The 16,500-nt window shown below is 31.5% G+C and overlaps 1 protein-coding gene across 2 annotated transcripts in view; it reads right to left on the bottom strand.

Annotated features, from left to right (window-relative positions):
- TDRD9 (tudor domain containing 9) overlaps positions 1–16,500 on the bottom strand; it is a 185,183-nt gene that overhangs the window by 151,879 nt on the left and 16,804 nt on the right. For both annotated transcript variants that reach the window (XM_031953152.1, XM_031953151.1), the window contains one exon: positions 2,926–3,032. In XM_031953152.1, the coding sequence (XP_031809012.1) occupies positions 2,926–3,032 (107 nt within the window). The remainder of the gene's footprint in view (positions 1–2,925; positions 3,033–16,500) is intronic.

Here is a 16,500-nt window from a genome sequence, read left to right on the forward strand (position 1 = left end):
AGAGCTGTAATACCTCCTCACATTTCTCATGAAAAATACTAATAACAGCCTTGTGGTTTCTGTTCCTGCCTCAGATCTCTACTCATTCCAATCCATCCTCCACTTCACTGCCAGTCACTTTCCTAAATTGCAGATTTTACTTTATCAACCAACTCTAATGGCTTACTATTATCTAAAAAATAAAACAAAGTCTTCTATTTGTCACTTAAATCCCTTTGCAATTTGGACCCTTCCTATTTCCAGTCTTCAGCCTAATGACATTGGTTTATTTGCTGTTTCTCAAACACAACACAACACAACACAACACAAAAAATTGTTTCAGTGCCTTTACACTGGGATCTCCTGTGCCTAGAATGCTCCTCATCTTTTGTGTCTCTTCATTTCCTTTAACATTTTTAAGACATAATATTACACACTTAACAAGCTGGTATGTGCACTGGGAAACCAAAAAATTTATGTGACTCATTTTATTACAATACATCTGAGATTATAACATGGAAGTATTGGTATAAACTTAATTTCTGTCAAACTGCTGTTCTAGTTTTTATCAAATAGTCCTTTCCCAGTAACTGGAGTCTTTGGATTTATTGAACACTGTGCTTCTCTATTTGCTTCTATATACTGTATATCCTAATTTGTTCCACTGGTCAACCTCACTTTTATTATACCATTAACAAATTGTTTTAATGTTTATTGCTTTATAATAATGACTTAAGATCTGATACTGATAAGATTCTCTTCCTTCCCACTTTTTTCATAATGATTCTTAAACTTTTGTTCCTCCATATGAATTTTATCATTTTTCCTAATACTTATAAAATTTTGAGTGTCTAACTAGCACACCACTAATAAATAAAGTGAAATAATATTGTCATTTTTATTATAAGGGTTTATTAGTACTTCTCCAGTAATTTAGACTTGTCTTTATCTCTCTAGAGAGTATTTTATATTTAAGAGTCACTTAGTTTCCTTAGTGAATCTGGGAAGATATACTTATTCTGAATTTTGTTGATGGTATTAGTTACTTCAATTAATTTTTATTTGACTCTCGAGGATTCTCGAAGTACAATCATATCACCTGCAAAAGCAATAACTGGTTTCTATTCACTTTTGTTAATTCTCTAAATTTATTTTTCTCATCTTATTGCTCATTTTACCACTGTTTTAAATAATAGTGGTGATAACAGGCATTCTTATTTATTCCCAATCTTGGAAAGATTTCTAGATTCTTCACGACATATGTTTGCTCTTGGATTTCAATATACACAGCTATATTAAGGAAAGATCCATTTATTGTAGATTTCTAGAGTCTAACAGAAACGAGCATTATCTTTTGTTGATTAGCTCACATGATTACAGGAGTTTAAAAATTATTTATAATAAGCATGGCTTATTATATTTATAATCTTCTTTATGTTGATATAATGCTGAATTTCTAATGCTAGTCCAACCTGGATATAGTATATATTCTTTCTAATGCAGTGATCTTTTTTCATTAAGGATAGTGGTCTACTATTGTGCCTGGTTTAGATATCAAAATTTTATTTATCATAGAAAAGAAAATAGGAAAAAGTGCTTGAAACACCTTGTGTAATTTTAAAATTAATTGCTCTTTAATGTCTGGAGAAATTACTTATGAATCCATTTACTCCCAGAGTTTATTTTTTGGAAGTTCACTTATGGTTTGTTCAATTTCTTTTTTTTCTGATACTGTTATCCAAATAGTTTATTTCTTATGTCTACAAGAATTGCACATACTTAATCTATTATCAGATTGCTTACCGTCTTGGAGAGGGGGAAGGAGAGAAGAGAAGAAGAACAATTTGGAAAACAAGGTTTTGAAAAGGTTTGCAAAATTTGAAAACTATCTTTGCATGTATTTAGAAAAAGTACTATCTTTAAAAATAAATAGTCTATTTCTTTTTTTGCTAAGTACAGGTATTTTATGTTTTTGTAAGCATTCATTTATTTTTTCTGCATTATCAGTTGTGTTAGTATATAACTGGGAGGTTTCTGATAACGCCTATATTTTTCTTTCAAAAAATTTTATTTCATTTCTGTTATGAACAATTAATTTGGTTTTTCTCTTTTTGTTAAATCAGGTTACCCATTTAAAGAAAAAAACTAATTTTGTTTCAATTAAATGGTTGTCTTGTTTAATTTTATTCAATTCTTTTGAATTTCTAGTATGTTGCAGTTTTTAAACTGTGGACCCAAACCCTCTCAATAGCTTTCATTGTATCCCATAAGTTTTGGTATACTGTGTCTCATTACTATTACTTTCTTTGATGAAATTGTCTACTTTAACAGTAACTTGCTTTTTAAGCCCACCAGGTTCATCAGAATTATGGTAGTATCCAATTATTTTTCATGTCTTTCTTTTAAGGGTCCTTTAATAATCACTGAATTATATCATCAATCCTAAATACTAAAACATTTAATATTGAAATCATTTCATATTAAACTGGAAGGAATAGGAATTGACCTCTCTGCCATTCAATTTGCTCCTTGAAGATAATCTGACAATTAAAATTTGTAATATCTAACCTTTTAATTCATAAATGGAAAATTCAAGCTCAATAACTGACAACTCACTGGTAAAATCTCATACTGTAATTTTTCAAATTATTAGCACAGTATTCAGCATATAAGTATTAACAAATTATTTTGCTTCTTGCCTTGGTCCTTTCCTTCCTTCCTAAACCTCTCCCTCTCTCAGCAAGGGGCATTGTATTAAACCAATGGACGCATAGATTATCTATGCCCCAAACTTCACCAATTTAGAATATTTTCAAATGACAGGAAGAATGGATAAGACACTGTCTAAAATATTTCTGAATGGCACTATTTAAACAAATAAATTCTTCAAATGAACAAGATACACATAATATCCTATATAACATATGACTTTAGAGGTTCTTTTACCTGGTCCACTGTTTGAATGATCATTGTTGTATACATCAAATTCTTCAGCTTCTAATTGTCTGTATTTGTTTATATATTCCATTTCAGGGCTCTTTCTCTCATGCAGCCTAAAGGAGAAATTAAAAGCTATTAAGTCAAGAAATTCTTTCCATTTGGATATATATGATAAGAGATATCTTTAAACTAAGGGCCAAAATATTAACTCCTATTATTATTATTTAACAATGGGGATTTCCCTTTTTAAAATATGGGTTAAGACTAGATTATTAAAGGTCCTCAACTCTAAAATTCTGTCATTCTGTGATTCTATAAAGTAATCATAAAAGTAAGGGAATACTACATACTATCCCCCTCCAAGAAAAAGTTTTATCTTCTACTCTAGAAATGACTTTACCAAAGTCCCAGGTAAAGCCTGACAAAGGGAAAACAAAACAAAACAAAACAAAACACCCCAGCATTTCAAATCTCCACTGCCTCCTATTAACTGGTAATGTTCTATTTCTGTCCTTTATAATTGTTAAAAATCAAATACTCCCCCTCCCAAAATCCACAGAATACTTTTAAACATTTAATGTTTTTCCCTTAAATTAAATTTTCAGATGACAAGAATTAAAGTCATCTATAGTTATATGAAAAAAGTGCCCTAAATCACTGTTGTTCGGAGAGATGCAAATTAAAACAACTCTGAGGTACCACCTCAGACCTCTCAGATTGGCCAAGATGACAGGAAAAGATGATAAATGTTGGAGGGGATATGGGAAAACTGGGACCCTAATGTGTTGTTGGTAAAGTTGTGAACTGATCCAACCCTACTGGAGAGAATGGGAACTATGCCCAAAGGACTATCAGTGATTACACTTTGACTTGGCATTACATATTCCAAGGAAATCATAAAGCAGGGGAAATGACCCAGATATGCAAAAAGCATCTCTTTTTGTGGCAGGAAAGAATTGGAAAATCAATAGATCCTATCAATTGGGGAATGGCTGAACAATTTATGGCATATGAAAGTAATGGAATATTATTGTTATATAAAAATGATGAACAAGCTGATTTTAGAAAGACATAGAAGATTTACAGAAACTGATACTGAGTGAAACAAGCAGAACCAGGAATCCATTCTAACAATAACAGAAAGAATGTTTGATGATCAGATTCTAACAATAACAGAAAGAATGTTTGATGATCAGCTAACTATGAAAAACTTGGTTCTTTTTAGTGGTTCAGTTTTCCAAAGCAATCTCAATAAACTCTGGACAGAAAATGTCATCTGCATTCAGAAAAAGAACTAAGGAGATGGAACGGAAATCAACACATGCTATGTTCACTTCTTTTTTCTTTTTTTTTTAATCTCTCTATTGGTTTTTCCCTTTTGCTCTTATTTTTCTCTCCCACCATGATTTATAAGTAATGTGTATTAAAAATAAATTTACTAGGAATATAAAAAATAAAATATAATCCTTATTAAATTATAATTAACTAAAAAGATTGTTACCAAACTTTTCTAGACTTTTTATTTGGCTCATAATTATTTTGACATTTTCTTCCCCCCCCTCCTCTGCCATAAACTATCAGCCACTTAAGCATAGGATTTGTGTCATACTTCTCTTTTTATTCCCCTATGTATACTTATGTATAATAAGTCTTATGTATACTAAGCTCTCAGATAAAATACTTCATAGCATCATAGATTTAGAGCTAGAAGGGATCTTAGAGGCCATCAACTCTGGTTCCTTCTTCCCTCTTTACATGATAAAAATTAGGAAAATGATATGCAAAAATGTCAAAAAACAGTTTGTCTGAGGCCTCTCAGGGAATAAAGTACATAGTCAGAAATTATATCAGTCCTCAAATTCCCACTCTGATGAACTGAATCTAGATAGATAGGCCTCTAGAATAATGCAAGCAATCCCAAAATTTCTAATTCTGAATAGCAACTTTATTTTCCCATGAAGTGATTTAATGACCATAATAAGACCAACTATGTAACATGTTTATCAATAGGAAAATTTAAGTCATCAAGCAAAAAGAATTTCAAGATTATTTGGTGTGAAATATTACTCTATAAAATGCTGATGCATCTAGATGTGAATGTCAATATGGAATATGCAAAAGGAATGTAAAAACTTACAAAGGAAGTAATAATTACCTAACTTGACTTAATGTTTTAAACTGATCAAAAAGTCTAGGGGCAAATAGGTGGCATGGTGCATATACTGTTGGGACTGGGATCAGGAAGACATCTTCTCAGTCACTTGTTAACTGTGTGAATCTGAGCAAGTCATGTAACCCTGTCTGCCTCAGTTGCCTCATCTATAAAAAATGAGCTAGAGAAGGAAAAATGGCAAATTATTCCAGTATCCTTGCCAAGAAAACCCCAAATGGGATCTTGAAATCGAACTTGACCTAAAAGAATGAACATCAAAAACTATGTCCATGAAAGTCTATACTTTCATTCATATTTCCCATATTTATTTTTAATCTATTTATGTGATGTTATTTATTTAAAGAACTGAATGAGAAAAGAACTCTATGAAAGCAGAGAACTACTCTGCAATTTACCAACTAAAGGAGTTGTCCCAAATATTGAAATGTTGAGCATCACTGAGCTAGTCTATATCAGAAACAGAATGTGAAACTAGTTATCCCTGAATCCAAAGCTACTTGGTTTTTCCCCCATACATTATACCCTACTGCCTTATTTTTTTAAAAAATCGTGAAAAATATTACATTGAAATATTACTCTATAAAATGTAAAGCTTCATAAATTAAAACTGGACACAAGATATTACAAGGCCTAATGTTGAATAATTATTCGTGCATATGTTTTGAAAAAGAAAAAGCTTTAATAAAGGAAAAAGTTTCATAAATTTCAGAAAATTTATGATTATATGATGTATTATGAAAAATTTTATTGATATTCTGTTCATTTTACTTACAAATCAATTATTTCTAGGTTTTTGAGGAGCTACAACAAAAAGGTGTCTTTTCAAGGAACACAAAGGCTAGTGAAGAAAGGGTAAAAATGCATGTGTGCCACAATTAAGCAATATAAATAATATTAAATGCATTCTATACACAAGATAATTATCTCCATTAAGAGAAAAAAATCATGTAGATAATTAAATCCAAGTCATTCAATTAATTTAAGGTTATTATCTTAACCTTAAGGAGAGAAGGGGGCAAGCTTACCATGAGAAAAATAGGATTATGGTCCCAAACCTCTGAAATTTAAGGGATGAAAGACTGATTTTACACAAACATCACTCCTTTCAGGTCATCTCATTAAGAACTACTTTCCATAATCAGTCCTTACTCTTAGTCAGCTATACATACATCACTTCTCTTTTTTCTTTCTTTTTTTGGGGGAGGGGAGGGGAGAAGGGACACAGCAGAAGGAGTAAAGTGACTTGCCCAAGGTCACACAACTAGTAGTGTCTGAGGATGGATTGGAACTCAGGTGCTCCTCACTCCAGGGCCAGTGCCCTTTCCACTGCACCATCTATGTGACTTAAAATGGATGCCTAGAAATTCGATCATTCCTGCTATGAAGAACAGGAATATGGTCTCATGTGGGATTTACAAAAAGTTGCCTATAGAGAGATAAAGTACCAAAGCTGCAGCCATAGGGAGTTGGATAGTATCCAGAAAAGCAAGGGCCTCATTATCAAAGAATATGAAGATGCAAGAAGTGAGGATATTCAAATCTAAAGAAGAGAATAGAGGCAACAAAATAGAGCTTGTTCTAGTCTAGTTGGTCAAAATAAACAATTAGAAGCAACTGTAGTTTTTAGGTTTGTTTGTTTTTTTTTTTTAATAAAGGCAGTTTGAAATGTTGAAAAAGAAAACTTTCCTAATCATTTAAGTAATTCAAAAGCAAAATCAGTTGAGATTTTTGATATCTCCAAAGATATATTTGGAAAGAACATGTTCTGCTATAAGAAATTTTCAAAGAATAGAGAAATACTTATCAAGGAGAAAATAGATTCTATTCAGGTAGATTAGACTAGATAACCTCAGAAGCTCTTTCCAACTGTAAAACCCAATGAAATGTTGACAATACTGCTTCAGGTCTTAAATAAAAATGTCATTTCAAGTTAAAATCAGACACATAAAATCACTGTCCTGTGTGTACTTTTACCATACTATAATAACCCAAAATAAACTACTTATTTTAAAAGAAAAATACAGATTTTTTAAAACTACCCACACATTTAGGGAAGGTATTTTAAAGCAATATTAAATAAAATTAAGATAAACAACATGAAGCTAAAGTGGAAAAGAGCTATATACATTCTTATCACAAGAAATATTTTTAGCTACAGCTTACATGTAATCAGCTTTATAAAGTCTTAAAAGATTAACATGTTCTTTCTTTTAGGATAAATTTTTAAAAGCAGATATTTTCAACCAAAAAAATACATATTTGAGAAATAAAACATCACTGCATTGAAATTCAATGAATAAAATTTTCAGCTAATTTTTTAAATATTCAAAAGTTTAAGTATAGGGGTTGAACATTCAGTTTTATTTATACATCATATCTATTATTTGCTATAAAACTTTTCCAAAAAGAATAATATACTTTTTTAAAAAAGCAAAAGAGAAGGGTAACATATACCAAGGTTAATCATATATCCAAGAAATTAATAACATAGACCAATGAATAAGAGACTTTTACTGAGCCAAGTTAAAAATAAAGACGTTCTCTGATAAATATAGTTTTTCTATACTAAGCTTTTCCAAAATCTGTTCTTTTATATTGGCCATTTGGAACAAACAACTTATAACAATTTCACCAAACTACATTAAAGGGATATTTTATCAAACTTGATACAATTGTAACAAAATTCATTTGATGACACATAAAATCCAGATTGTCAAAAGAAAATAATGAAAAGAGCAAACAGCACTTCCTAACTTCAAAGTGTATTATAAAATATCAGTCTTCAAAAACATCTTCAAAAAAGAAGATAAATCAATGGAACAGACAAGAGAAACAGAAATAATACAACTCAATTGTAAATTTTCATTATTAATGAAAAGCTTCTGCACAAAGAAAGAAATGGTCAATTAGGGAAAAATATTTGTAACAAATTTCTTTGATAACTTTAGTACTTAAGACATATAAACAGCAAGTAGAGAGGATATGCATGTTATATATAAGTATTATTTATTATATATTATAGTTTGCATATAGTATAGATATTTATAGTTTACTTATAGTATATATAGATATTTCTGTATTGTTATATGTCATATTATCTGTATATGTGTGTATAGTTATAAGAACAAAAGCCATTTCCCAATAAATGATCAAATGACAGGAATAGTTTTTCAAATAATAGCAAACTACTGATAATCACACCAGAACTAATAGTCCAAAATACAAATAAGAGGAAATTGAAAACAACCCTACGGCTTAATTGGAAGTAGTAAATGTTGGAGAAACTATAGGAAGGAAAACTACACTAAAAATAAACTAGTTGGAGTTATAAATCAATATAACCATTTTTGAAAATAATTTAGACTCATGAAAAGAAAATTATGAAATATCCATACCCTTTGAACTCTCTAGAGACTCTTATCTCTGTGTTTATAGCTTAAGGAAGCTAGTAATAAGAAAAAAATCCCCATATGAACAAAAATATTTATAGTAACACATTTTGTTAAAAGCAAAGAATCTGAAACAAAGTAAATGTCTCTTGATTAAAGAATTACTAAACAAATTATGGTACATGAACATAAAGGACTATTTTTCTTCTATAAGAAACAATATGATGCCTATAAAGAACCATGGAAAGATGTACATGAATTGCTATTCACGTGAATTCATTCATGTGAAAGTCAAGCAATGTATACAAAGGCTATAAAAACAGAATAATCACCAAAAAATCAAAAGTGAATTTCTAAAATTATAACGAAGTTAGAGGTCCACAGATGAAGTATATTACACATATTTTCAGCTTTTTTCAATATGCTTTTCACTTTATGCTGGGTTTCATCCTTTTCTCTTCTTTTGCTTGTTTAAAAAAATACTATCCATTATACATGGGATGGCTCTATGAGAAAAAGCAAAGAGAGTGAGATGGACAATGGAAGAAATGATTGTGAAATTAAAAAAAAAAGATACCAAAAACTATTTTTTAAAGTATGACTTGGATGAAGTCAGTAAAAGAGACTGAAAGCAGTATGACAGGTATGCAGAGAAAGAGATTACTGAAGAGGAAAAACTAGAAAGACAGTATCACAGAAGAGGGTGATCAACAGTGACAAAGTTGCAAAGAGAACAAGAATGAGAAATTTTAAAAGGCCATTATATTTGGCAATTAAAGAGATTACTGTTAATTTAGCAATTTTCATTTATTGATGAGGGCAGTAGCCAGACTTTACAGAGATAAGCAACTAAAAGAGGGAGACGAATCTATTACAAACAACCTTGTAAAAGAATCTCCACAAAAGAGAAGAAATGGGATGCAACTTACTGGAATACAGACCAAGTGAGGGTTGTTTGGGGATGTGTTTGCAAGTATTAGGGAAGTAGACACTAGTCAAGAACAGACTAAAGAAAAGGAACAAGATGGAAATGAAAAGGAAGCAACGTGCTGAATAGAAGACAGGACGGAAAAGGATCTCTTGGGCATGTTGCCTTGATAAGAAGAGACAAGAATGACAGGAAAGTGACTAAGGCATCTGAGTGGTAGAAGATAAGAAACAGTGAATCAGAGGAAGCTTTTCACAGTTTTTCCAGTAAAATATGAGGCAAGGTTATCAGATGAGAACTAAGGAGAGGGAGAATCATGGGAGTTTGTAAAGGAGCAAAAGATTTGGAAGAGTCACTGTGATGATTGACAGTGAGGTTCCAATTGAAATGACATACCTGAAGAAATGACCAGCAGGATGATTCTGAAAGAACCTGAAAGAAAAGACCAGCAGGCTTTTCTGAAAAGACCTGGAGAGACTTATATGAACTGATGTTGAGTGAAAAGAGCAGGACCAGGAGATCATTATATACACTTCAACAACAATACTATATGATGATCAATTCTGATCCAAATCAGTTCCAATACAACAGTAATGAATTGAACCAGCTTCTCCCAGCAAAAGAACTCAGGGAAATGAGTGTGAACCACTATATAGAATTCTCAATCCCTCTATTTTTCTTTGCCTGCATTTTTTATTTCCTTCACAGGTTAATTGTACACTATTTGAAAGTCTGATTCTTCTTGTGCAGCAAAATAACTATGGACATGTATACATATATTGTATTTAACATATACTTTAACATATTTAACATGTATTGGTCCTACCTGCCATCTGAGGGAGAGGGGTGGAAGGAAGGAGGGAAAAAATTAGAACAAAAGGTTTTGCAACTGACAATGCTGAAAAATTGCCCATGCATATATCTTGTAAATAAAAAGCTATAATAAAAAATTTTTTTAAAAAAAGAAATTACATACATGAACTACTAATGTACCCAACTCAGCACAATTTCATGATTTTCTCTAGCTTCATTCAGCAGTAAGTATATAGGAGCAAAAGCAGCAGATATCAAGGTAATCCAAGACTAAGACTTAAAGTAGTGAGGTCAGCGATATGATACCGGGGGAAGGGATTCAAGAGAACAGGACTTCAGATTTTAATTGGTTCACCCAAGGGTCAAGATGGAGAAGGCAAGCAAGTACAGCAAATGCATGGATGATAGCCTGAAATAAAAACTGAGTAGTCAAGGGACTTAAGAATTCATAATGAAGATAAAAAATATAGATTTTCAGGGTTACAAGGCAGAAGGAGAAATGGAATAACAATAGACCGATCAGATACAGAAATTCCAAAGTTCACGAACATGAAAGAGGCGCATACCTCAGTCATGATAAGATCAAAAATAGACTATCATTGTGTAGGGCTAAAGTGGAATAAAGAAGCAGATCACAAGAAATGAGTAAAGTGAAGAACTATACAGCATGGGTGTTGAACAGATCCAGGCACTGTACTCATTGAATAAAAAAAGAGAAAGATTTTGAAAGTCAGTAAATAACAGCTACTAGAGTTTTGATCAGGTGATAGAGATGAGTGAATCTCAAAGAAGAAGAAATGTTCATAACAGGCTTGGAAGTAGAACCTGAAAGTGACAATGAGTACAAGGAAAATTTCAAACTCCCCCATGTCAACAAATAAATTAGAGAATGAGTGAAAGTATTACCATTGCTAAAAAGGAAAGTCAGGGAGGTGAGAGAGAAATTATGAAAGGTGTGAGAAAGGAAAAGATTTAAGATGAAAACATAATTATATGTATTCTACATTAGTCAAGCTATTTCTCAAACATGTGACAAATCACGAAGAAGCACTGTGCCAAAATGTTAATACTGAGTCTAGAGAGACTCAAATCCTGTCTAGTACCCTTGCTATTTGTGACAATGAGTAACCTCTAGCATGCATAGTGTACAAAGCACTGGACTTTGGAACTAGGAAGACCTAAATTCAAAATCTTTCTCAGATAGGATTAAATAGCCATATGACTGTACTGGCATGTCAAATATACTTTTAACCGCTCTAAGTCTCAATATTCTTATTTGTAAAAATGGGATGTTAATAGCTGTTTGTAGTATTTTCTTCAGCTTGTTGTAAGGCCTGTAGAATCAATTCAATTATACACATATTTATCCAAAGGAGATAGTATTAGATTTTTTTTGGTACACCTTAAAACTCAGAGAATATGTAAAGATCTAGGGAAGTGAGGATCTAGCCCAAATAAAAGATTTGCATGGGATATGACTGGATTATATTTTTGATTTCAACTGATTAAAAAAATCTCTGTGAGGACTCCTTTTATTGATGCAGATCAGCAATTGTTAGCAACTTAGAAGTTTTACAGAACTATGTGTGTCAAGGCACATAAGATTTTTAAAAAGCTACTTGACTGACATATATAAAGGACAAAATTTAAAACTTTTTTTCTCACTCTTGATGTTCCCTATCTACTATCCCTTATTTCTTGTCAATACTGTATCATTATCTTCAAACACCTGAAGATTAGTTATTTCTGAGTTTCTAAAATTTTTCTGTGTCATTTGCTGGTCTCTGTGTGTCATCTGCAACTTCTACAAAATTCCCCAAAAAAATTCCCATTTAATTTCTTATATTTCAACTTGAGCTACATCAAAATTGCAATGGAAAAACTGTGATGTGGAAGGAATAATTGCAATTCTATTGAAATTTTGCTCTAAGACACCTTAAAGAAGTTTTCCCTCTAACAGACCCACATGTGCAAAAGTGTTTGTTAACAGCCCTTTCTTCATACTCATTAGAAACTGGAAATTGAGTGGATGTCCATCAACTGGGGAATGGCTGAATAAGTGCAATGGAATATTATTGTTCTATAAGAAAAGACAAGCAGGCTGATTTCAGAAAAGCCTGGAAGGACTTACATGAACTGATGCTAAGTAAAGTGAGTAGAATAAAGACAACATTGTACACAGCAACAAGAAGATTATGTGATGATCAATTGTGATGGATTTGGTTCTTTTCAACAATGAGGTGATTCAGGCCAATTAAAATAGACTTCTGATAGAAAGTGTCATCTACTTCTAGAGAGAGAACTTCAGAGACTAAAATATAGGTCAAAGCATAGTTTTTCACCTTTTTTGTTGCTGTTGTATATCTGCTTGGTTTTTTTCCCCTTTCTCATGTTTTTTCCCCTTTCTGATCTGATTTTTTTTTTTTTTTGGCAGAACATGATGAATATGGAAATATGTTTTTTTTTTTAATTACACATATTTAACCCATAACAGATTGCTTACCATTCTTGGGGAAGGAGAGAGGAAGAAAATTTTGGAACACAAGGTTTTGCCAAGGTGAACGTTAAGAACTATCTTTGATAATGATACTATTAAAACTTTTTAAAAAGAAGATGATGTTTCCCCTCTTCTCTGCCCTTTGACTTATATCATTCCTCAAAGGCATCTGATGGAAGGCTAACAAGAAGCTCCTTCTGGAGCCTGCCAATGTTAATGAATGCACTGCTAGTGAAAGATCTAAGGATGCCTCTAATACGTCCCAGAAATTATGCAGACAAGGTCCCCTGCAGACATAATTTCTATATTTAGTACCCAGACAAATATACTTTGGGGGACTGTTTTTATTAGATAATATTGTATGTGGTGATAGCAGTCATGGTATATTAAACAAGTGTTTTCCAAAGGTATATAAACACAATCCCTTAAGGACCATTTTAGTTTGTTTTTTAAATAGTTGAAATTCTGGAGGGGGGAAAAAACCTCTACTATAGTATTTATTTCACAATATAATTGAAAGAACAGGTGAATAGTATAGAAATAAAGTGTAAATATGACCCTAACATAAACTAGCAATTTCAAAATCATATACCACTGCCATATAACCTTTTTAACATTTTAGGCTAATTTATTCAACATATAGGGACTACCTGATTCCTCCTCCCCCCTTATAAATTAAACAGTAGCAATAATAGATTACATTATTTTGGCAATTCGATTTCCAAAGTGCTTTACACACATGTCAAAGTTAGACTATTCCAAAAGAAAGAACTTAATGAAATCTTGTTTCATTAATGGCTAAGCTTCATTTTTAATCCAAAACCATTTATGAGGCTAGGTAAAGAACACACAATTCAGAGTTCTTCCCAACTCTGATTCTATGATCCTAAGTGATTAGGCAACGAGGTAGTCAAAAGCAAGGTGAAAGGAGATGCTTCCATGAGTTGATATAAAATGAAGTGTATTATATACAAAGTAACATGATCAGCCATGAATGACATAAATATTCTCAGTAATACAATGATCCATGACAATTCTGACGGAGTTATGAAAAATGCCATCCATAATCAGAGAAAGAATTGATGCTATCTAAATGCAGACTGAAGCATGCTTTTTAACTTCATTTTTCCTCAATGATTTTTTTTGGTCTATGTATTCTTTTACAACATAACTATTAAGAAATGTTTTATGGGACTGTACATGTATAATTTATATTGAATTACTTATATTCTAAATGAGAGAAGGTGGGGAGGGAGAAAAGAGAAAATTTGGAACTCAAGGTTTTAAAAATGAATATTATGAACTTTTTATATGGAACTGAGGAAAAGTAAAATTTTTAAAATTAAATTATAAAGGAATTTTGATACAATATTACAAAAAATTATCAGAAGTTGCCCTGAAGTTCTATTACAAGACAAAGCTGAAATAGAAAAAAAAAAAAAAAATCCACCAATTACCACTTGAAAAGGAGAGAATCATGGAGGAAGTCAGAAATATCACAGCCAAGTTTCAAAGCTTCCAGGTTAAGGAGAAAATATTGGAAGCACAAGGGAAAAAAATCAATTAAATATTATGGAACTATAATAAGGATTTTACAAGACCTAGCAGCTACTGTGTTGAAGAACCATGTAAGTCTTGCAATACTATGTTCTGTGGAGCAGAAGAATTGGGGTTAGTTACAACCAAGGCTAACCTACCTAGCAAAGTTAAATGCAACTCTGAATGGGAAAAAAAAAATGGACATTTAACGAACTCACAGAATTTCAGGATTTTGTGACAAAACCCCAAAACTTAAGGGAAAATTCAAGCATATAACAACCAGGAGAAATATAAGGTAAACATTAAAAGACAAATTATAAAAGATTCAATAAGGTCAAATTATTTATTTCATATATGTGAAAATATTGACATGCTTATTTGATTAATTTGAAAGAAAGGTGTGAGCTGAGTTGATATGGTGAGATGAGTGTGAAAAAATAAAACTTTAAGGAAAAATAAAAATACGTATTTATCTCATGCAAATGAGGTAAAAAAGGAAAAACTGATACAGAAGACACTAAGAGTCAGAAAGTAGTACTAGAATTTTTAACAGAAATGACTTGAAGTAACAACAGACATATATACACATGCACACTAACACATACACACACATAGGTATATGTATATACAAACACACACATATATATGAGATAGAGGTATAAAAGTCTTCTAAATTCAGAAAGCATTAAAAATAGTAAGGGGATCAGTTTGGAGTTGAAGATAAGGACAGCTCTCAGAGAGACAGACAAGTATACATAAAGCAGAAGAGTAAGGAGGAATAGAGGTCAATAGGATGAGAAGGATAGTGAAGAAAAATAGGAAAGAGGAAAATACCCAAGTAATTACAGCTTAGAATGTAAACGAGATGAATTTATCCCTAAGACTGAGATGGATATCAGATTAAAAATCCTTATTCAATAATACGTTGTTTCAAGAAATGATATAAAAATGAGAGATATACACAAAAATAAAAAGCAGAAATAGAATTTAGTATGTAAAAAAAGCAGGAACAGTAATCATGATCTAAAAGTTCAAGTTAAAATAGATTTAATTAAAAGTGAAACTCAGCTGTCCCATTTAATATTTTTTTAATTTTTTCTAATATTTTCAAATAATACTTTAAAGCAAACTGGATATGAAGTGAGAGAATTTGAGTTTAAAAAAAAAAAACCTTAGGGATCTCAGCAGTCATCACTAGATGTCAAAATGGAAGAAATCACCATTAGAACAATATTAAATTTTTAGCAGACCATGCATGTCATGGTCTCCATAGTCATGCTACTAATAGAAGTCTTAGGCTCAGATAAATAAGTGCCTAACACTTTTATAAGTGCTTAATAAATATCAATTTCTTTGCTTTTCGTTTGATTTACTTAATATATATATTATATATACTGAAGATTAAAATTATGGTATGATGAAGAATATAACAAACCTCTGAAAGAAATAAGGAGGGAGGGATGGGCAGACAAGCAAGCAGAGTTAGGGAAGAAGAAAGGGAGGGAGCCATGGGTGAGGAGATGTTAAGTAATAAATAGCAAAGCAAATAAAGGAGCAGAAAAAAATTATGATATACTATGGGAGATAAGAGGTGTGAACTAGTAATAGTTTGGAATTTGTCCTAAAAGTTATTAAACTGTGCATACCCTTTGACCCAACAATATCACTTCCACTCAAAGTAAATCAAATAAAGAGGAAAAAAATTATACAATAGCAACATTGTAGAGATAAGCAAATGATCAATTATGATTATATGTTGAAAAACGCTACTCCCTTTCTGACAGAGAAGTGATCAACTAACATACGAAATGAAACACATTTTGCAACATGGCCAATATGAGAATTTGTATGGTATATTTATTTATTAACAAGAGTTTCTTTTTCTTTTTTCCCTTCTGTAAGAGCAGGGAGATTGAAGAAGAAAAAAATAAAAGCATGATAATTTTTTTTTTAACGCAAATAAACAAAACAGAAATACTATAAGACTATAGAAAAGACTATAATAACAGTTTGAATGCTTACTGCAACATAAAAAAATCTGGACTAAAATTCTAGCTCCGTTGCTTATCTCTACATGATCTTCATTAAATTTATTTGCATTCCATTCACTCATTCATTCAACAGTGCCTGCTTATATATCAAGCATTGTAAAAGATGTGTAAGAATGCAAAGATAAACTAAATGATTCCTGCCTTTATAATGTTACTTTCTAGGACTTAATTTCCTCATGTGTAATATGAAA

This window comes from Sarcophilus harrisii, chromosome 2 (assembly GCF_902635505.1).
Source record: "Sarcophilus harrisii chromosome 2, mSarHar1.11, whole genome shotgun sequence".
NCBI lineage: Eukaryota > Metazoa > Chordata > Mammalia > Dasyuromorphia > Dasyuridae > Sarcophilus > Sarcophilus harrisii.